General features: G+C 43.8%; 1 protein-coding gene across 4 annotated transcripts in view; it reads left to right on the forward strand.

The window, feature by feature from the left end:
• The window catches only part of plch2a (phospholipase C, eta 2a), a 315314-nt gene that overhangs the window by 183120 nt on the left and 112496 nt on the right, over positions 1-19698 (forward strand). For 3 of the 4 annotated variants that reach the window (XM_069918570.1, XM_069918572.1, XM_069918571.1), the window contains exon 1: positions 10847-10970. In XM_069918570.1, coding sequence (XP_069774671.1) covers positions 10917-10970 — 54 coding nt within the window. In that variant the 5' untranslated portion in view covers positions 10847-10916. Of the gene's footprint in view, positions 1-6205; positions 6450-10840; positions 10971-19698 lie in introns of those variants that run through there. The other variant, XM_069918573.1, reaches the window with a different exon arrangement.

The following is a 19698-nucleotide window of genomic DNA, read 5'->3' on the forward strand; positions in this document are numbered from 1 at the left end:
TTACCGTGCTGTATGCCTAAATTTAATAAATTACAAGCAAGATGTGGATTCACAACGTACAACTGAGTAAACAATGACTGTTCTCTATTAGATTAGCATCCAGAGTGAGGAAGATTACCATAGCTTAAAAAGAGATATAGGAAAGCTAGAGGATTGGGGTGAGAAATGGCTGATGGAATTTAATGCGGATAAGTGTGAAGTGTTGCATTTTGGTAAGGCAAATCTAAATAGGTCATATGCATTGAATGGTAGACAATTGAGGAGTGCAGAGCAACAAAGGGATTTAGAAGTTATGGTAAATAGTACCCTCAAAGTTGATACTCAGGTAGATAGAGTGATGAAGAAGGCATTTGGAATGTTGGCCTTTATAAATCGGAGTATTGAATTCAAGAGTTGGGATGTTATGATGAAATTGTACAAAGCATTGGTGAGGCCAAATTTGGAATACTGTGTGCAGTTTTGGTCACCAAATTATAGGAAGGATATAAACAAAATAGAGAGAGTGCAGAGAAGGTTCACGAGAATGTTGACAGGATGTCAGGGTTTGAGTTACAGAGAAAGGTTGAGCAGCCTGGGGCTTTTTTCTCTGGAGCGTAGAAGATTGAGGGAGGATTTGATGGAAGTGTTCAAGATTTTAAAAGGGACAGAGAGAATCAACGTGGATAGGCTTTTTCAATTAAGAGTGGGGATATTCAAACCAGAGGCCATGGTTTGAGATTGAAGGGGGAAAATTATAAGGGGAACATGAGGGGAAATTTCTTCACGCAAAGGGTGGTTGGGATGTGGAATAAGCTTCCGGCGGAGGTGGTTGAAGCAGGGACGTTATTTACATTTAAGGAAATACTTGATAATTACATGGAGGGGAGAGGATTGGAGGGGTATGGACCAGGTGCTGGTCAGTGGGACTAGGAGGGTGGGAATTTGTTCCGGCATGCAGTAGTAGGGCCAAACTGGCCTGTTCTGTGCTGTATATAGTTATATGTTTACATAACACATTGGGGAGTCACTTGACAGTGGTCAGAAGATTGTACCCTGTATTTATTGACAATGCTTTTTTTCCCTCAGTGTGTATACCTTTTGTTAGAAAAAAATTCAAGGTGGATTTTGAGGCCAACCGTGGAAGTTCACAGATCCTCGGAGAGTAAATGAGCAGATAATAAGGAATGAATATGGATCCAATTTGGAGCTTGAGGAATGGGGGTTGGAGAGTGAAAGTTCTGCACAAGCAGTAAATGAACTGAGGGTATTTGAGGAGAGGCAAGACTACAAAGACAGGCTCATTGGAGAGAAGAGGGCTAGGAGAGGCCTGAAAGGTCCACACACACACACACACGCACACACACACACACACACACACACACACACACACACACACACGTATATATACACAGGAAAGGCCTGAAAGGTGTATACACACACACACACACAAACACACACAGGAGAGGTTTGAAAGGTACACACACACACACACACCAACAGGAGACAATTGGGCTGAATGGCCTCATGCTGCTCTGTAAACTCCTTTAGCAAGATAATTGACAAGGTCCCACATGCTAAGTTAGACTGGAAGGTAAGGTCACATGGGATCCAAGGTGAGTGGCCAGTTGGATTTAAAACTGGCTCAGTGGGAAGGAGTCAGAGGGTAATAGTGGAGGGTTGCTTTTCTGATTGGAGACCGCCAGGGACAGTGCTGGGTCCACTGTTGTTTGATACCCTTATTAATGATTTGGATGGCAATGTAGTTAACATAATGAGTAAATCCTCAGATGACACCAAAATTGGTGGTGTAATGCACAGGGAGGAAGTTTACAATAGGATCTAGATCACTTGGAAAGGTGGGCCAAGGAATGGGAAATGAAATTTAATTCTGACAAGTGTGAGGTTTACACTTTGGTAAGTCAAACCGGGATAGGAGTTACACAATGCATGGCATGACCCTGGAGAGCACTGTGGAACAGATGGAGGAGATGTTCCATTGCAATCCAAAATTTCTCTCAAAATGTTTGTTTTTCTCAGCACCAGCCCCCCTGCTCCTCAGTGAGCTCGTTCCAATGCTGGCCCTCTCCACTTTCTCCATTCTTCACCTTCAGTTGGGAGAAACGGAAGAGTCCGCGAGCTTGTGGGAATGTCATACAAGTTAATCGAAGGGAAAGGGTTGAGTTGATGTTCCTCAGAGGGGCTTTGTAATTAAATTAGTTGCTTATCCTTCAACTATTTAAAGTAAGAACGTAATTTCTGATCTGTATTTTGTGGTGTAGCCAGGATGACTGGTATTCCCTTGTCACGGATATTGATCTTGATAATAAAGAAAATGGCTTGACATTAACCACCTACTGAGCAACCCAATTATTTCCTCTCATTAAGAAACATTTATCTTCCACCTTCATCTTTTTGTTTCTTTACTCCTCTGAGATCTCCGTGGGTTGGAAGAATGTTAAAAATGTGATTAGGCCATTCATCCCCTCTAACCCCTGTTCTTCAGTTTGAATTGGTACAGCACAGTTAGCGTAGTGGTTAGCGCAACACTATTAAAGCGCCAGTGGCCCAGATTCGAATCCTGTCCTGTCTGTAAGGAGTTTGTACGTCCTCCCCACATGCTCTGGTTTCCTCCCATCCACCAAAAACATACTGGGTTTGTCGGTTAATGGGGCAGCAGGGCCTCATGGCTTGTTACCTTGCTGTACCACTAAATTTTAAAAGAAATAATAAAACCTCACACTTGTCAGAATTAAATTTAATTTCCTGACGTACTCCTGCAACCTCTTTATTTTATCCTGGCTCAGATGATGAACTTGGTTGGCAAAGTTCTCTTCCATTGTCCACCAGTAGCTCATGAGACGAGCTGTTTAACCCCTGTAAACTCTGAAAGAGATTCGCTTTCTTCAAGAAATTATTGTTCAGAATAGGTTTTGGAAACAATCCAATCTCTTTGTAGTGATTTTTACTGATACTAGCCTTCTAATTCCAAGAGGCTTAAACTGAATTGAAATTCTCCAAGAGGGATGTAAGTGTGCTTTCTGCTGGACTCCAGTTCTCTTCACTCCTCGAACGGTACATTGCACCCAAACCCACTCTCTGATGGAAAGGGACTGTAGCTGACATCATATTGCTGACCTATGTCAGTGCTGCTCATTAATTGGAGGTGACCCAACCTTTAAACTGTGACTCGGCTCAGTAGAGAATCTATTGCGCTCTTCCTTAAGTGACATCTCTCCATGGTCTGGTATGAGAGCCAATTATTCATCCACATACACTCTGTAGAGACTCTCTGGCCCCTCTTGAAGCTGCTGCCTAGAATGCGGTGCTACCTCTGTATTTTAATCACTGCCTGATTTATCATCTCCTCCCCTTCCCTTCTCATTTTCCCTCTCTCCATTCCTTCCCCCTCCTCATTCATCCTCTCTTTTCTCCCACTCCCTCTTTCTTCCCTCCCCCTTTCCCTCAGCCTCTGCTGCGATAGGCTGTCAGTGGCTGATGACATCACACCAATAGGATTACATCATCAACATGGCTGAGGTTCCTCACTCTTTGAATGCAGTGTTTCTTGTTTTTGAGTCATGAAAGGATTTGCCACAGGAACATCACAGAATCGAAGTACTTCACGATGCCGGGAAAATTGTGTAATTACATTATTATTAGCATGCTGCAAGTCACAATCTTTGGCTCAGTTGTGTGCAATGATGAAGAAAACCTCCTTGTTTTCGTCAGGATGTAATCAGTAACAATTACTTATAACATACTGAAAGACATCAAAGCAGTAGGATATTATCATGGGGGAATTGCAAATAACTAATAATAGAACTGGGCACCTATTTCTCTGGAACATCCATTGCTGTCAAATAAATGATAAGTGGAACACATGACTCAGCATTAAACAGCCCTTCATTGAGGGGTATGGCAGTGCAGGGGTTGGTGAGACGGGCATGGGGACGAGGGAGAATTGGGAATGTTATAGAGGTCTCCCGAAGAAACTCGTCGCCATCTCTGTACTTGGGAATGATCTTTTCCTTTTTGATGCATGATTGGAAAGAAAGGGTCAGCAGAGGGGACCACTGCAGCTGGTTGAGCAGCTTCCACATTTGACGAGTGGTTCCCATTCTTCAGCCCGAACGTGGACTGTGATTCTGTTGAGGACATTTCATCACCACTCTCTACTTCACCCCTGCTGGAGCGTTAACGCTTGGTTCCAGAGTGGCTGTGACAAGGAGAGGTGGGAAGTTGGAGGAAATGAGAGGGGGAGGTGATCACAGGCATTGTGATGTTCCTCAGGATCCCATCCAGAAGCAGTAAGTCACTGGGCGCTCCCAGCTGCCTTTACTATCTGAACTCTAAATGTACCTCTCCCACACCACCCGGCACACGCTCTGTTCTTGCTGCCACCATCAGGAAAGAGGAACAGGTGCCACTAGGTTCAGGAACAGTTGCCCACCCTCCGCCATCAGACTCCTCAACAACAAACTCATTTAAGGACTCTTACGTTTGCACTTATTCTTTTTTTCCCTCTGCCTTGCACAGTCAGTTTGTTTACATTTTTTTGTACGTGTACAATTTTTTTTGTTGCACTACCAATAAGTGGTAATTCTGCCTCCCCCAGTAGGAAAAAGAAATCTCAGGGTTGTTTGTTATATATTGAACGTACTCTGTCAATAAATCGGAATCCACCGACCCCAATCTGGAGTCAAACAGGTGAAAGGAAGACTTGCAGCTAAATTGTGTCTTTCATAGCGTTAGGATGCCCCAAAGCCTTTTACAGTCACAGATTTGAACAGCGCAAGTTTTGATATAATGCAGTCAGTCACCGTCCCAGCAGTTCCATCCCGGACAGTCACTGTTCTGAGCAGCTGGTCACTGTCCAGAGGTCCCGGGTGGGCAATCACCATCCAGGGCAGTCACCGCATTAAGCAGATAGTCACCGTCCCAAATAGTCATTCGCTGTCCCCGAGTGGTCAGCATCCTGAGCGGTCCTGTTCCAGCCATCACCATCCCGATGAGCGTCGCGGGCTGAGTTTGCCAGAGACAGGCGGGGGGAGGGAGAGAGAGTTGGAACTAAAGAAATGCAAACTACATGAGACAAATATTTTAGATTGAAGTGCATTGTAATAATGCTTAGATAATAATGCCTTGTAATAATGCTTAGAATATTAGATTGAAGTGCATTGTAATAATGCTTTGAACAATGAGGTTTTCTCTGATACCAAACTTGCTTGGAACGTATTAACCGTGTTATACAGGGTACCCTTGTAACTGTGTTACTCAGGGTACCCTTGTAACCATGTTAAACAGGGTATCCTTGTAACCGTGTTATACAGGGTATCCTTGTACTTCTTTGAAATAGCGCCATGAGCTATTTAACTTGGATCTGAGAGAGCTGATGAGATCTTGGTTCCTCATTCATCCAACCGGTGGGTCCAAGGTGTTGTCAAAGGTCCCACAGGATTTGTGTGGCATCCCTACCAGTGTTCCAGCAATGTTGACGCTACAATTATTTCAGAATATGGATTTGCTCCTGTTTGTTCAGGCCAGGAGTTAGAGTGTAGGGAGTTGGCAATCCTCACAAGCAGGCCTCCAGTGAGTCTGCTGCAGGGCAAAAGCCACTCTACGGCCTTGGCATTGCACTTTCACTGGACTCACTCCCCGGCCCTTCCTCCTCCTTCAGTGAAGGGTCTGTCGTTGCAAAAATAGGTGCAATAGTACAGCTAGTTAAGGGCAGAGGTTCCCTGTCAATCTATGCCTCTTTTTGAAACAAGAGTGCCAGGGACTGGGGTTTTAGCCCCTGTGCCTGGTCCAGTTACCATGGCAATGGCATTTATGAAAAGCTCTTTACTGTTTGAACTGAAATACAGTGAAGGTGAAATGGGAGCCGCTGATTCTCGGCTGGCAATGAGATTTTCAAACCCCTGCGTGACCTTGCTCTTCCCCGCCTCCCCTCGCCTGAGAACTGACTCATGTCCCTGCAACTCCTCCAGCTGTCAACCTGCACATTACAGGCCAGCATGTTAACCAAGTGTCAGCAGCCCAGAGAACCCAGGCAATGACAATCAAACTGCTTTCAACTGTTTGTGGGGGTTTCCTGTGCACTAATCAGCTGCCATTGCTTTCCACGATGCCATTTCATTGACTGTGATGCGCGTGAGATCATGAAAAATGGGGTATGACTGGAAAAGCTTATCTCTTGATAACGTGCCCTCGTCTCTTCTGCCTCCAGTTTCAATAGATACCATTCAAGAAGTGTGTGAGGGGAAGCAGTCAGAGATCTTCCAGCGTTATCCAGATGGGACCTTTGACCCCAACTGTTGCTTCAGTATTTATCACGGGGACCACATGGAGTCCCTTGACCTGATTTCATCGAATGGAGAGGAGGCTCGAACATGGATTACAGGTCTGAAGTATTTAATGGCGGGGATCAGTGATGAGGACAGCCTGTCAAAACGACAGAGGACACGCGACCAATATCCTTTCTAGTGACTTTTGCCCTTCCACATTATGTTAGTAAACACCTTTAAAGAGTTGTTGCATGGTAGACCATGCAGGAGCCTGATGGCTCCTGCATTCACTCCTGATCTCCAGTGCTGTCCGTATGGAATGAACAAAACTATATTTTTTCCCGGTGCCTTGGTTTCTTCCCACATCCTTCAGACGTGGCGGCTGCTGGATTAATTGGCCTTTGTCAATTCTCCTTGGTGAGTGGTAGAATCTTGAAGCAATTGATGGAAATATAGGGGAAATAAAATGGTGTTTGATGTTTAGCATGGAGTCAGTGAGCCTCAGGTTCTGTTACCACGCTTGATAATTCAACGATCCAAATTGCCTCAAGATAATCAAGATTCTTTTATTGTCATGTAATAAAACAGAAAATGTGACATTACAAGAAATTTGTTTAGTCTACTGTAAGGCAGGCAAATATTTGCCGTCAGCAGAAATTGCCCAATGCCCCTTACAGACTGAGAAAGAGAAGCAAAAGTGTGTCCCCATGGAGTCACTGAGTCTCTCCAGCTGCCTCCAAAGCCACACAGACTCCAGTCCAAACCATCGACAACCCGAGCTCCAGATCCAAACCTTTGACACGATCAGGAAGCCTTCAATGCCCTCGGCACCCTCTTGCGCCTTCGTTCCCGTACCTGGTACCTCTTCAGACAGTCTCAAGCCTGCTGTCTGGTGTGAGTCCCTTGACACCAGTTGCCAGCAGCCAGCAGCTGACATGGGTTCCTTGCCTTGAGTCACCAGCAGCCCACCACGAGTTTTTTCTTCAGCCACAGAGCCTCTCACTGGTACACTGCCATGGTCACGGTGGTAGAGCTGCTCTAGTCTTGCCAGGAAGGAAGGAACGAATTGCTGGAGTTATTGTCACATGGGTACTCACCTCCAACATCTCTGTTGGTGACCTAATATATCTGTCCTTGCCAGTACAAAATTCATGGAAATCAAACTTTCTTAGCATGGGAGAATGATCCTTGACCATCAGTCCGAGAATACTTTTCCTCCACTTACTGATCAAACAAAGGTATTGAAACAAAGAATGAGGACATTTTTAAGATTCAATAGTCTTTCTCCTATTTTCTGCCTATTGATTGATACTGGAGATACCAGATTCCAGGATTATCGTGGAGAAACATAAATTCTACAAAGCCTCGATAACCAAGAATGAGGTGGTTTAGAGTTTGATCTGCATTTTAGAATGGTTTATTAATTTTTTTTGAGAGTTAGAACATAGTAATAGGTCCTTCCAACCCAGAAGCTCATGCCACTCAAATACACCCATCTGACCAATCAGCCTACTAACCCAGAACATCTTTGGAGTGTGGGAGCATCCGGAGGAAACATGTGTGGTCATGGGGAGAGCGTACAAATTCGAAATTTCGAACCTGGGTCGCTGCCATTATAATAGCTCCACTATTCCTATTTTCAGCGAGGAATATACCCTAGGGATGGCCACTGTTTAGTCTATATTGGTTTTTCCAACTTGATTGGCTTATTATTCCAGAGCAATGAAACTAGCAAAGGAAGAATTTGCAATCTCTATTGGCTATTAAGTGTAATAGTCATTTCCCTCTATCTGCTAATTTATCTTTGCCACACGCTGTGTGCTTGGAATCTCATTCCAAAGTTAAATCATCAATCACAGAGCGGCATTGAGAACAAATGATTCAGGACCTCAGCCAATAGCACGCAACCAGGGAACAACAAGAAATGTACAGTAGATTAAAAAGAGGTCACCAGGGATTTGTGGGTGTGGGGCCAGCTGGTAACTTGGATTCTTGGAACAGAATATCCTGTCCGACACCCAGTGCTTTGGAGATTATAAAGGGGTATCAATAGAAGAACAGTTGGTGTAAAATTGGAAAGAATCTGAGGCCACTTTGCAACTGATGCTGAGCACAAAAGGTTTCTCTGTCATTTATATCAATCTTACATTTGCATGAGCAGCTTACAATTAAATGGTGTGAGCACTGAATTTCCCATACACCCTTGGTTCCTTTACCACTTCCACCAATCTACCTATAGTCACTCTCTCCTTTTTAACCTTCAGCATCCTTCCTTCCCTACCCTACTTGGCTTCCATCTGACAATCACTCACATCCTCAACTGGCCGCACCTATCAGCTCCTGTCCCAGCCCTCGCACCCTCATCACTTCTGATGCAGCGGCATGGCCCAAAACGTCAACACATCCCTTTAGCTTCTGCTCATTTTGCTTAATGTTTTTTCAGTGGTTTATTTTTAGCTCCAATATCAAAAGAATTTGCAAAAAAAAGGTAATTGATTCCAAAGCCACTTTTTTCGAGCTCTGGGATGCAGATGATTTGATCCTTGGAGTTTATTGGCTTTTGTTTTCATTGTCTTCTCCTGCACAATTTTTTCCCTCAGTTCCTCATTCTCTCCAGATCTTAGTGCTCTAGCATCCCTGACAGTTATGTGTCACTTAATGGTAATTATCACACATCTTCCTATTCATGAATATGATAGGATGATGAAAAGCAAACATCACAACTGCCAATCTCACCACATCACACCATTAGTGAGTGACTGTGAAAAAGACTGTGGTTGTTCACAGGCATCCACCGAGGTGTTAAGACGTTGATGTCTTCCTGATTGCTTTCTTCAGAATGCAAAACGGCTCAGTGTGGAACCTGTATTCTGAGCAGGTTAATGGAACAAGGTAGAGTTTGGTGTCAAGGGTATTACACACAGTGAGCTTGTGAATTCCCTGTATTTTCAAGAGATCTTATAAGACATGTTGGGAAAAAGGTGACCATTAAGAGTAACACACCCCGAGAACTCAATCTCACAAACCTTTTGTCAAATCTCTTGCTTTAAGTCCCTTAATCCTTTCCTTTCATATGTTCAATTCCCCATATCTTTCAATCTTCTCAATGGGCCCTTAAGGCATCCCAATATATTATTTCCCCCCCCCCCCCATTATTCCACTGAAGCCTATAATAGCTCTCAAATCCTGCCCACAATAACATCATGATTTTCTTACTCTAGCAACCGATTTCTTCCAGATATTACATTTAACACCTTCACAACGTATCTTTCAATCCTTATTATACTCCTCAGATCTATTTTTACCACATCTAAAACAATCTGTTTATTCCAATTCCTTTTGACTATATTTCTCAATCTTTTAATTCCTCGCCTGAATTCCTTCAATTTCCTGAATCTTACCTTAACCATCTCTCAATTTAAATTCAAGGACCATCCTCTCATATCTAATTTGGATATCTGTATTGTTCAAATCTGTTTTATTCCAACGCTACCTTCTCCACCTTCATCACCTCCATCTACAAATTCCACTGCTTTGGAAAAGAAGCCAACATCTGCAAAGACTCCTATCCCAGCCATGCTCCCTTCACCCCTCCCCTCCCATGGTGAAGAATTTCATTTCTAAAGGATTAATGGACAAGAGCAGGGATGTAATAAAGCACTGGTGAGTTTTGGAGGCCTTATTTGAGAAAAGATGTGCTGTAATTGGAGAGGGTTCAGAGAAAATTTACTAGAATGATACCAGGAATGAAAGGGTTAGCATAGGAGGAATGTTTGTTGGATCTTGAACTGCACTCTTGAGGTACAGAAGGATAAGGGGGAACCTCGTAGGGGCATCTTGAGTACTGAAAGGCCTGGACAGAGTAGATGTGGCAAGGTTGTTTCCCATGGTGGTGGGGGGGGGGGGGGGGGTTGAGGACAAGAGGGCACAATTTCAGGACAAAAAGGTGTCCATTTAAAACAGATGCGGAAATATAATTCTGTGGAACTGCTGCCACAGGCAGCTGTGGAGGTGAGGTCTTTGGGTGTATTTAAGGCAGAGATTGACAGGTATTTGATTAATCAGGGCACCAAGGGTTATAGGGAGAAGGCTGGGAACTGGGGCTGAGTGGGAAGAGCAGACTCAATGGGCCTCTTTCTGCTTCTATATCTTATGATCTTGTGATCAGGAAGAAGATTCACGAGAATGAGCTCACGCACCACTAGATTCAAGGGCTGTTTTTTTTCCCCGTTGTTATCAGACTCTTGAGTGAACCTCAAAATAGTAAACTAATGTCATAGCTCTGTACCAACTGATCTCTCTCTCTGTAACTCTGCATGTCTTACTTTTTGCATGATCTATGATATATCTGACTGGTCTGCTTGCAAAACAACCTTTATACCTTTATCACTCTATCTTGGTACTTGTGACAGTAAACCTGAACTTGAACAAGCCACTTAGTTCATCAAGCCCACAGACTGCAGAATGTGCTGACACCCACTGTCCAGTCCACAGCACTTGGAGATCATTCCTCATTGCGAACTTATCCTAACTGAAGGGAGGAGGTCTTTTTTTTATTGATCTTAACGGTGTTTCATGTGGCTAAAGCAGACATTTGCAGAAGCGGATAAAAATGGGGATGGCTGCCTGAGTGTTGGCGAGGTCTTGCAACTGATGCACAAGCTTAACGTCAATCTGCCTCGTCAGAAGGTCAAGCAAATGTTCAAGGTAAGAGTGCTCTCTGGCACATCCATTTGTCACATCTCTTGCCTTAAGTCTCTCAGTCCTTCCCTTTTGTATGTTCATTTCCTTATATCTTCTCAACGGCCCATAAGGCATCCCAAGATATTCTGACTCTTTTCCCATTATTCTTCTGAAGCCTGAAGCCCTGCCCACTATATCATCACAGTTTTCTTGCTATAACTACTTTCAGATATTACATTGAACATCTTCGCAATGTATCTTTCAATCCTTATCACTATATTTCCTCAAATCTATTTTTACCACATGCTAATCTAAAACAATCTGTTTTCTTTCCAATTCCTTTTGACTGCACCTCTCAATCATTTCATTTCTCTCCTTTTCAAAGTTTAGACCACATTGAGTGCATGAGGCCTTTTGACACATCCCTGATGAAGGGTTCCATCCTAAAACATTGACAATTCTTCTCACCGAATGATGCTCGATCCCCTGAGTTCCTGCTGCTCCAGATTCCAGCCTCTGAGTCTCTGAGTGGAGTGGTGGACGATGGAGTGGGTGTCATTAGTACAAGAAACAGCATCCTCTGGACATCCAGAAGTGTTTGGCAGCCACCAAAATACTTCTGAGAGTTATACCCTGTATGATTTACAGCTGCATAAACCATTCTTCAGTGATATTGACTGAAGGATAAGCATTGACCAGGTGATTGGGCTGATCAACTCAGCCCAAACCCTCAGTCATTACAAATTTTAAAGTTCAATTTTTAATTTACAAACCCTTGCATCCAATTACATCCAAATGACCTGTACATTTTGAAGTGTGGGAGGAAACCAGAGCATCCAGAGGAAACCCACGCAGATGTGGGGAGAAGGTAGAAATTCTTTACAGGGAGTGTTGGATTCAAACCTCGGCTACTGCCCTGTAATAGCCTGGCGGTAACCACTACGCTTTTTTCTGACATCTCCCAATTTTTTGTCAGAGAATCCTCCTGTAAAGCTGTTAGAAAAAGTAGAATGTAAGGGAGTTATTTTCACCTGAACTGTCTGAATGCATACCAAAAAACCAGAATAGTCCCATATAATGTAGAGTTAAATATTCTACAGATAAGGCACATAGTTCACTGGTACAATTATTGTCTGCTTGGCTATATTAGTTGGAGGTTTATCATCCATTTGTTCCCTACATTGTTCAATACATAGGAAATAGGAGCAGAAGTAGGCCCAAGAGTCCCTTGAATCTACTCTGCTATTCAGTAATATCATTGCTCTTCTATTCATGACTTCAACTCCACTTTCCTCCTGTTTCCCGTAAGCCTTGATACTCCAATAAACCAAAAACTAATCTTGGCTTTGAATTTATTCAATTATTCAATCTCCATTGCTCTCAGAGATCAAGACCCATTGAGTGGGAAAATGTCCTCCCCACTTCTGCTTGAAATTAGTAGTCCCTTGACCTGAATCTATGTGCCTCTCAGCTCTAGAATGAAAACTATCCCTCTGTATCCATCTTATGAAGCCCCACAGAATTTTTCATTAAGATTTAAAGGTCTAATCTGTCCAACATTTCCTCAGGAGACTATCACTTCTTCCTAAGTGCAACCTGCTGAACCTGTCCTGAACTATCTCCAATGAAAGAACCTGCCCTCTTAATTCAGGAGCCCAAACCAGATACAAACCTATAGATGTAGCCTTGCCAATGCCCTGTACAATTATAACAAGGAAATGTTTAATATGAAACCAAACCATATTGATGTAATGCAAATACATGGCATATTGATACTGATTTCAGATTTATTGTCAGAGCACATACATGATATTCACATTCAACCCTGAGATTCCTTTTTTCTACGGGTGTGGCAGATTTACCACTAATTGGTAGGGTAAAAAATAAACTGTACACAGCTTGATACTGGTGAATGATGGTTGGAATTGACAGACACTTAGAAGGCCGGCTATTTTAAATGATGTGTATCCTGGTTTGATAACCTGCTTCCAAAGAACACGAGTCATCTGTGAAATCAAAACCACGAAGCTTGGGATTGGAGCGCATATTTAAGGAATGGGTGCCATCCATGTGGATTCCTTCAGTTGATGATATTGCTTTCTACTCAGTGAATCCACACTGAATGAACTGGAGGGTCCTTAAAAGTATCATAAGTCTCTAAAAAAAAGCAAATGCACAAGTCTGGGGGATGGTTGAAGTAAGGAAAATAAATAGTCAGGTGAAAACTTGAAAACCTTTGATCGTGCCCTGTTAAGGAAAACATTTGAACTCATTTATATAACGATTCATAACAGTTTCACAAACAAACCTGCACTCGTTTTCAAATTTGTTTAGAATGATTTACAATGGGTTGATAAAGAATTAGATCACAGATAAATGTGGTGGGAGATGTTTTTGAGAATTTAGTTTCAATTCCCTCCCACATTATTTAATCTGCTCAACTAAAAGCTTGATGTTCCAAAAACAGAGGGACCAGCTGACTGAAAATAGATAGAGACCAAGATAATCAGATATAAGTAGGGAGATCAACATACCAGAGCTAAAATATTTTGATCTTGAGCTAGGTCCGTACTTCCCTGTTTAAAGATAATTAAGGGGTGATCTATGTTGAAGCTGGAAAGGATAGAGAGGAGCTATGGCCCCAGTGAAGTGTATTCTCCAACTAGGGGCTGTAACCTTTAAACTGGAGCTGGTGCACTCAGGGGTGAGGTCACAAACTACTTTCTGTACAGGGCAGTGGAAATCCCAGAGAGCCAATTAATTTGTGTGCTAGTTGAAAATCTGAGGAAGGATATGAAGACATGACACCAAATCTGGTCAACAGAAAACAGTTACAGATCAACAATAATCTTGAAAGATGGAGCAGACTTGGATGCAGACTGGGAGATCGCTTCATTGAGCTCCTTGCAGCAATGTCAGGAGTCTCCCAGTGGCGAACTATTTCATTTCCCCGCACTAACATGTCTGTCCACGACCACATGCGCTGCCAAACCAAGGCCATCCGTACATTAGAGGAGCAACACCTAATATTTTGTCTGGGCCCTCTCCAACTGGATGGCGTTAATATAAACTTCTCCGATTTCTGTTAGGCCACTCTCCTGTCTCCCTCTCTTTCCCCTGTCTCCCTCTCTTCCCCTGTCTTCCTCACTTCCTCTGTCTCATTTTTCCAGCTCCCCAACCCCTTCCCTCTTCATTCAGACCTATCCCCATATCTCCTCAGTTTTTTTTCTCTTCTGCCCTCCCACTCCTGTGACCTTGCCTGATGGCCTGTGATTCTCCCCCACCATTTTATTCAGGCTCCTGCCTGCTTTTTACTTGATGAAGGGATCAGGCCCAAAACGTCAGTTATGTACCTTTATTTTTGCCATATAAAGAATGTTGCGTGCCTTGCTGAGCTCCCGCATTTTTGTGTAAAGTATAATCTCAGTGTCTGCAGATTTTCTTGTTTAGCCCCCTGTGATCCTGCACACTTGCCCTCAGCCCACTACGGCTTCAGTGTTGTCTGGTCTTACTAAACTTATCTGCGTGACAATTAGTCCTGCATGTGATAAGCCAACGGGTGAGTGAGTCCAATCTGACTTGACTGAAGCACGAAAGTTTGCAGACGCTGTGATTGTAGTAAAAACGCACCAAAATGCTGGAGGAACTCACCCGGTCTTTTCAGTGTCTATAGGAGGAAAAGTTGGATCTTCAGCAGAGGCCGACAGCATCGAATCCACGCTGCTGAAGATCCAACTGCGCTGGGTAGGTCACGTCTCCAGAATGGAGGACCATTGCCTTCCCAAGATCGTGTTATATGGCGAGCTCTCCACTGGCCACCAAGACAGAGGTGCACCAAAGGAGAGGTACAAGGACTGCCTAAAGAAATCTCTTGGTGCCTGCCACATTGACCACCGCCAGTGGGCTGATCTCGCCTCAAACCGTGCATCTTGGCGCCTCACAGTTTGGCGGGCAGCAACCTCCTTTGAAGAAGTCCGCAGAGCCCACCTCACTGACAAAAGATAAAGGAGGAAAAACCCAACACCCAACCCCAACCCACCAATTTTCCCCTGCAACCGCTGCAACCGAGTCACCAACGAGCCTGCAGTTGACGTGGACTTTACCCCTCCATAAATCTTCATCCACGAAGCCAAGCCAAAGAAAAGAAAAGGAGGCAAAGATATATTCCTGACATTTTGGGCCTGTGCCCTTCTTCAAGGAATAAGCAGAGTAAGCCAGATAATATCAGAAAGTCTCAGAGTTCAAACAATACGGGAGGAATCTAGACCAACAAATGTGTTAATTGGATATGATAAGGGATGAGGTAAGAATTTATCATGCTTGTGCAAAAGAAGACAGAATGGAAAGACAGATAGGAAAAGGCAATGGGGGAAAAAGTGAGGGGGGAGCGAACGCCATCCGGATGGAGGGTGCCCATTTGGAAGATGAGGTGTTGTTCCTCCAATTTGCGGGTAGTCTCAGCCTGGCAGTGCGTGAGACCATGGCCAGACATGTCAGCTGGGGAATAGGATGGAGAACTGAAATAGGCGGCCACTGGAAGATCCGCGCTATTGCGGCAGACGGAGCTGAGGTGTTCAACAAAGTGATCTCCCAGTCTGCATCCAGTCTCTCTGATGTAGAGGAGACCACAGTGGGAGCACCGGATGCAGTAGATGGCTCCTGCTGATTCACAAGTGAACTGTTGCATCACTTGGAAGGACTCTTTTGGCCCCTGAATGGTGTTGAGGGAGGAGGTGTGGATGCAAGTGGAACAAGAGGTAGGTCTGACCTGATCCCTATTGGGCATTTGAATGCAGAGCAGTCCAAGATGCCATGGCAACATTTCACAACCTTTAAATCCTCGGGTCTCTGAGAAAGGTTGGAACACATTTGTTTAATCCTCTCTGAGATACCCAGCACTACTGCAGATCAAGGAGCAAGGCTGAGAAGTTAACAGCGACAATTAAATTTCTCGTACAACATCCAAGATCATTTCTCCATCCTGTTCTGGCTATCAGTTATGATTAATTTTGCAATTGAGGTAAGATTTATTTTGCAGTGGGACTGTGTGACTTGGGGAGGTAGAGTGGAACTGCTGGAAGAGCCACTACCTCCCGACTTCAGTGAACCAGCTTCGGTCTGGGTGCTGATCATGTGGAGTATGCATGTTCATCCCGTGACTGCCTCAGTTTCCTCCAGGTGCTCTATTTCTCCTGACATCCCAAAGACAGGTTAGTTGGCCACTGTAAACTGCCCCTACAGTGAAAGTGGATAATTTAAACTGGGGTGAATAATTTTGGATTAGTGTAAATAGTGGTTGACTCAGACAATAGCCCCTTTTCCACTGGCATCCCAATTAATTGGCTGTGCAGTATCCCGGGATAGGAAGTCCTTTGTGCTGTTTCCACAGGGCCACCCTTAACTGGGACACTAATTGCTTTTTCAGTGAACACACTCATCCCCAGGGATCGGAGTGATCTACCTTCAATTAGAAATGGGCGACTTTCTGCTGGCCTTTATCAGCACGCCAGGTAGAGGTGGTTAATCCCTGGTGTGAAATAACATCATTTGACACCAGCATTTGGACAGTGTTCCTTTTCCACTAGACCCTGTCCTAGTAAATTCCCAGTTAATTCCAGGGACAGGGTGCCAGAGCAAAAGGGGCTTCTGTGAGTGGAAGACCAGTGTTTATGATGTCAGCTTTTATAATATTACCCTGATGTGAATTATTGTAAGGTTAAGTCTGAAGATGGCAGATGGGGATGGGCTTTATCCTTGACCAAAAGATACAGTGTCCCACTGCACGAAGGAGGGATAGGCTGGTCTTCAGCTGAAATGCTAGAGATGTGTTTTAATGTCACCATTCTTTAAACTCTTCTCTCCTATTGGACAACGAGGGACAAGTAAACAGGGCAATTAGAAAAATCTGATGAAGCATGAATGCCTGCCCCCTTTTTTAAAAAAGAAACAAAACACTTATTTCAAAAAACAACATGACAAAACACAAATTATAATAAACTGCTTACATTAAGAAAAAAACATTTTGCGATAGGTGGTAAATCAATACCGCCCCTCTAATACATGGACTTTACATTTCAAATTAAAATCCCATTTAAAAAAAAATTTACGAAGCATGTGATCCCCAGATACCACGTGTTCCCACTCTAATGATACATGGGCCTGGATGTAACCCCTAAAGAGAGGCAGGCAGTCGGCTCACCCTGAACCTACGACTGCCCACTGCCTCAGCTAGGCAAGGCCCAGCAACAATCCTACAAGGAGATCCTCCAAGTGCCCAACATCCCCCCCCCCCCCCCACCACCCGCCACCCCCCGCACTGTGCAACTGTAGATCAGGGGAGTGCCTGACACTTTCCTCAGTCTCACTGGGCACTAAGACACTGTGCAAAGTCCTCCTCCATTCCCTCAAGCAACATTAAGGGATAACATTAAACAGGAAAGTGTGCAGATGCTGTGATTGTCGTGCTATACAGTAAAGTGCCGGAGAAACTCAGCAGGTCACCCAGCATCTATCTGAAGCACAGTGTAACCAACATCTTGGACCTGAACCCTTCGTCAGGGTATGAGCAAAAAGAAGGGCAGAAGGGGGGTGCACAAAAAGCGCATGCACTTTCTCAGGGAGTGTAAAATGACTGTTGATGTAAGAGGTTTGCTCAAGGCTTCCATATAATATTGTCTACTTCCTTCAGCATTTAGAGAATTGCACACACCATTAAGTAATGACTATACTTAATAGATAGTGCCATATGTCTTTGCACAGCCCAGATGGTTGAGCTTAACACATAATCAGAAGTGTCATCTAGCCTATGAGAAGAGAGCATAGTTTTGATATTTCAAATTCCACATTGTAAGACCATCATTTTATAAACCTTTAAAAACCATCATTTTGGTTGACTTGAAGAAAGTTAATTTTCATCAGGAAATGCTGAATTTTATTGAGCAGTTTTTTCTTCCCTCCTGCCTTCCCTTCTATCTCTCCTTCTTCGTACTCAGCTAACAATTCTGACCCCAGTGATCCAGTCTCTGAGCCAGTGGCCTAGCCATTAACTGACAAAACCCATCACTCAACAGTACTGGCAGGGTGTGTGCGATTATACAGTCAGTCTTACTCCATCCTTAAGTCGAGTCAATTATGTTTTTTAGACAGCTGCTGCGTTCCAGGAAATTATTCCCAATTTCTCAGAATGCAATCTGTGTAAAAAGATCAGAATGAGAATAAGGACTCACTTCCCGTTCCGGCATTTTACCTCCTCGACCACCTAGTAATTTTCACAGATCGTTTGCAGTCTAAACTGAGCCGCAGGTGATCCATGAAACAACAACCTAATGAAAAGGACTCCAGCCTCCATAAATACCGCGCTTCAGATATTCTGTCTAAACTCGTGGTGTGATACGGATTTTGGAGTTTTTGCCGTTCCTGTATGAACAGCCACTCCCGGAGGGTAGGGAGACACTTCAGAACGGAACAATCTTGCAAGTTCTATGTAAAAAAACAAATATTTAATGTATCTGCAATGAATGAGAATGGAACTGTGAGTGCAGGCAGTTCCAGTCTCCATCTGAAAGGACTCTGCTCAGCAAACAACTTTGACAGCAAGTTCACTGGCAGAGACTGGATCACTGGGGGTCAGGATTATCAGCTGAGCACAAAAAAGAAAAGATAGAGGGAAGACAAAACTGCTGAATATAATACACTGGCAGATCCCCAGACAGGAGCAAGGTTATCTCTGATTACTGGGGAAATTCATCGAGGTTTCTGCCCACCCTCACACTCCTGCTCCTGGCACCCAACATTCCATTCTTCAAATGTTTCCTTTTAATGTCAGAATGTGGAAAGATTCTTCGTTCCCCATTGACTTCTTCTCGGATGTAAGCTCACTCCTACCACATCCTTTCTTTTGCAGGTAATAAAGAAGACAGATTTTAATGTTCCATTAGGCTACGCACAGTCTCACCTGAAGTTCAACCTTTCTAGGAACCATGGCCACTGTGACAGGGAATTCTGCTGAATGGGAACATGAGTTGGAATAATGGTGCCTCTTGTCACCGAACAGTCTCTTCCTCCGGCAAGGAGGATTGAACTGAGCTTTTATTTTGTAATCATCATCAACTCTCTCTGTTCCAGGTGCTTTTGAAGGTGTGGTCTTTTTACCACCCTCTGACCTTTCCTTGGGCCAATCGCTGATTCTGAAGCAGCAGCAGAAGTCGGCCATCTGGCTTGTCGAGCCAGATCCGCCATTCAATAATATCATGGCAAACTATGTAGACTTTGCTCCACTTACCTGCCCGGTCCATTTCCCCTTACTGCTCAAAAACTTATCGAACTGTGTCTTTAAAAAAAATTTAACGAAGCAGCCACTACTGATTCCTTGGGCAGAGAATTCCACAAATTCATGACTCTCTGAGAGAAGCAGTTCTTTCCTTATTGCTAACTGTTTTCAGGGACTACCAACAAGCACATATACACCACGTCCCCGTTTTCCAGAACTGGTTTAAACCCAACCGTCAGTTGGTTCGTACCCATAGACCCTGTCCAGAGTATATATTATGAAAGGCCAGAGACCAAAAGGTTAAATCTACTCCCCTGAATCCTGAGGCTATGCCTCTTAATTCTAAACTCACCTGACAGTGGAAACAATCTCCCTGTTTCTATCTTATTTATGCTTTTCATAATTGTATATGTTTCTCTGAGATTCCCCTTAATCCTTCCAAATTCCAGTGAGTACTGACCTGTCAACTCAATCTCTCTTTGT

Source organism: Narcine bancroftii, chromosome 2 (assembly GCF_036971445.1).
Source record: "Narcine bancroftii isolate sNarBan1 chromosome 2, sNarBan1.hap1, whole genome shotgun sequence".
Taxonomy (NCBI): Eukaryota; Metazoa; Chordata; class Chondrichthyes; order Torpediniformes; family Narcinidae; genus Narcine; species Narcine bancroftii.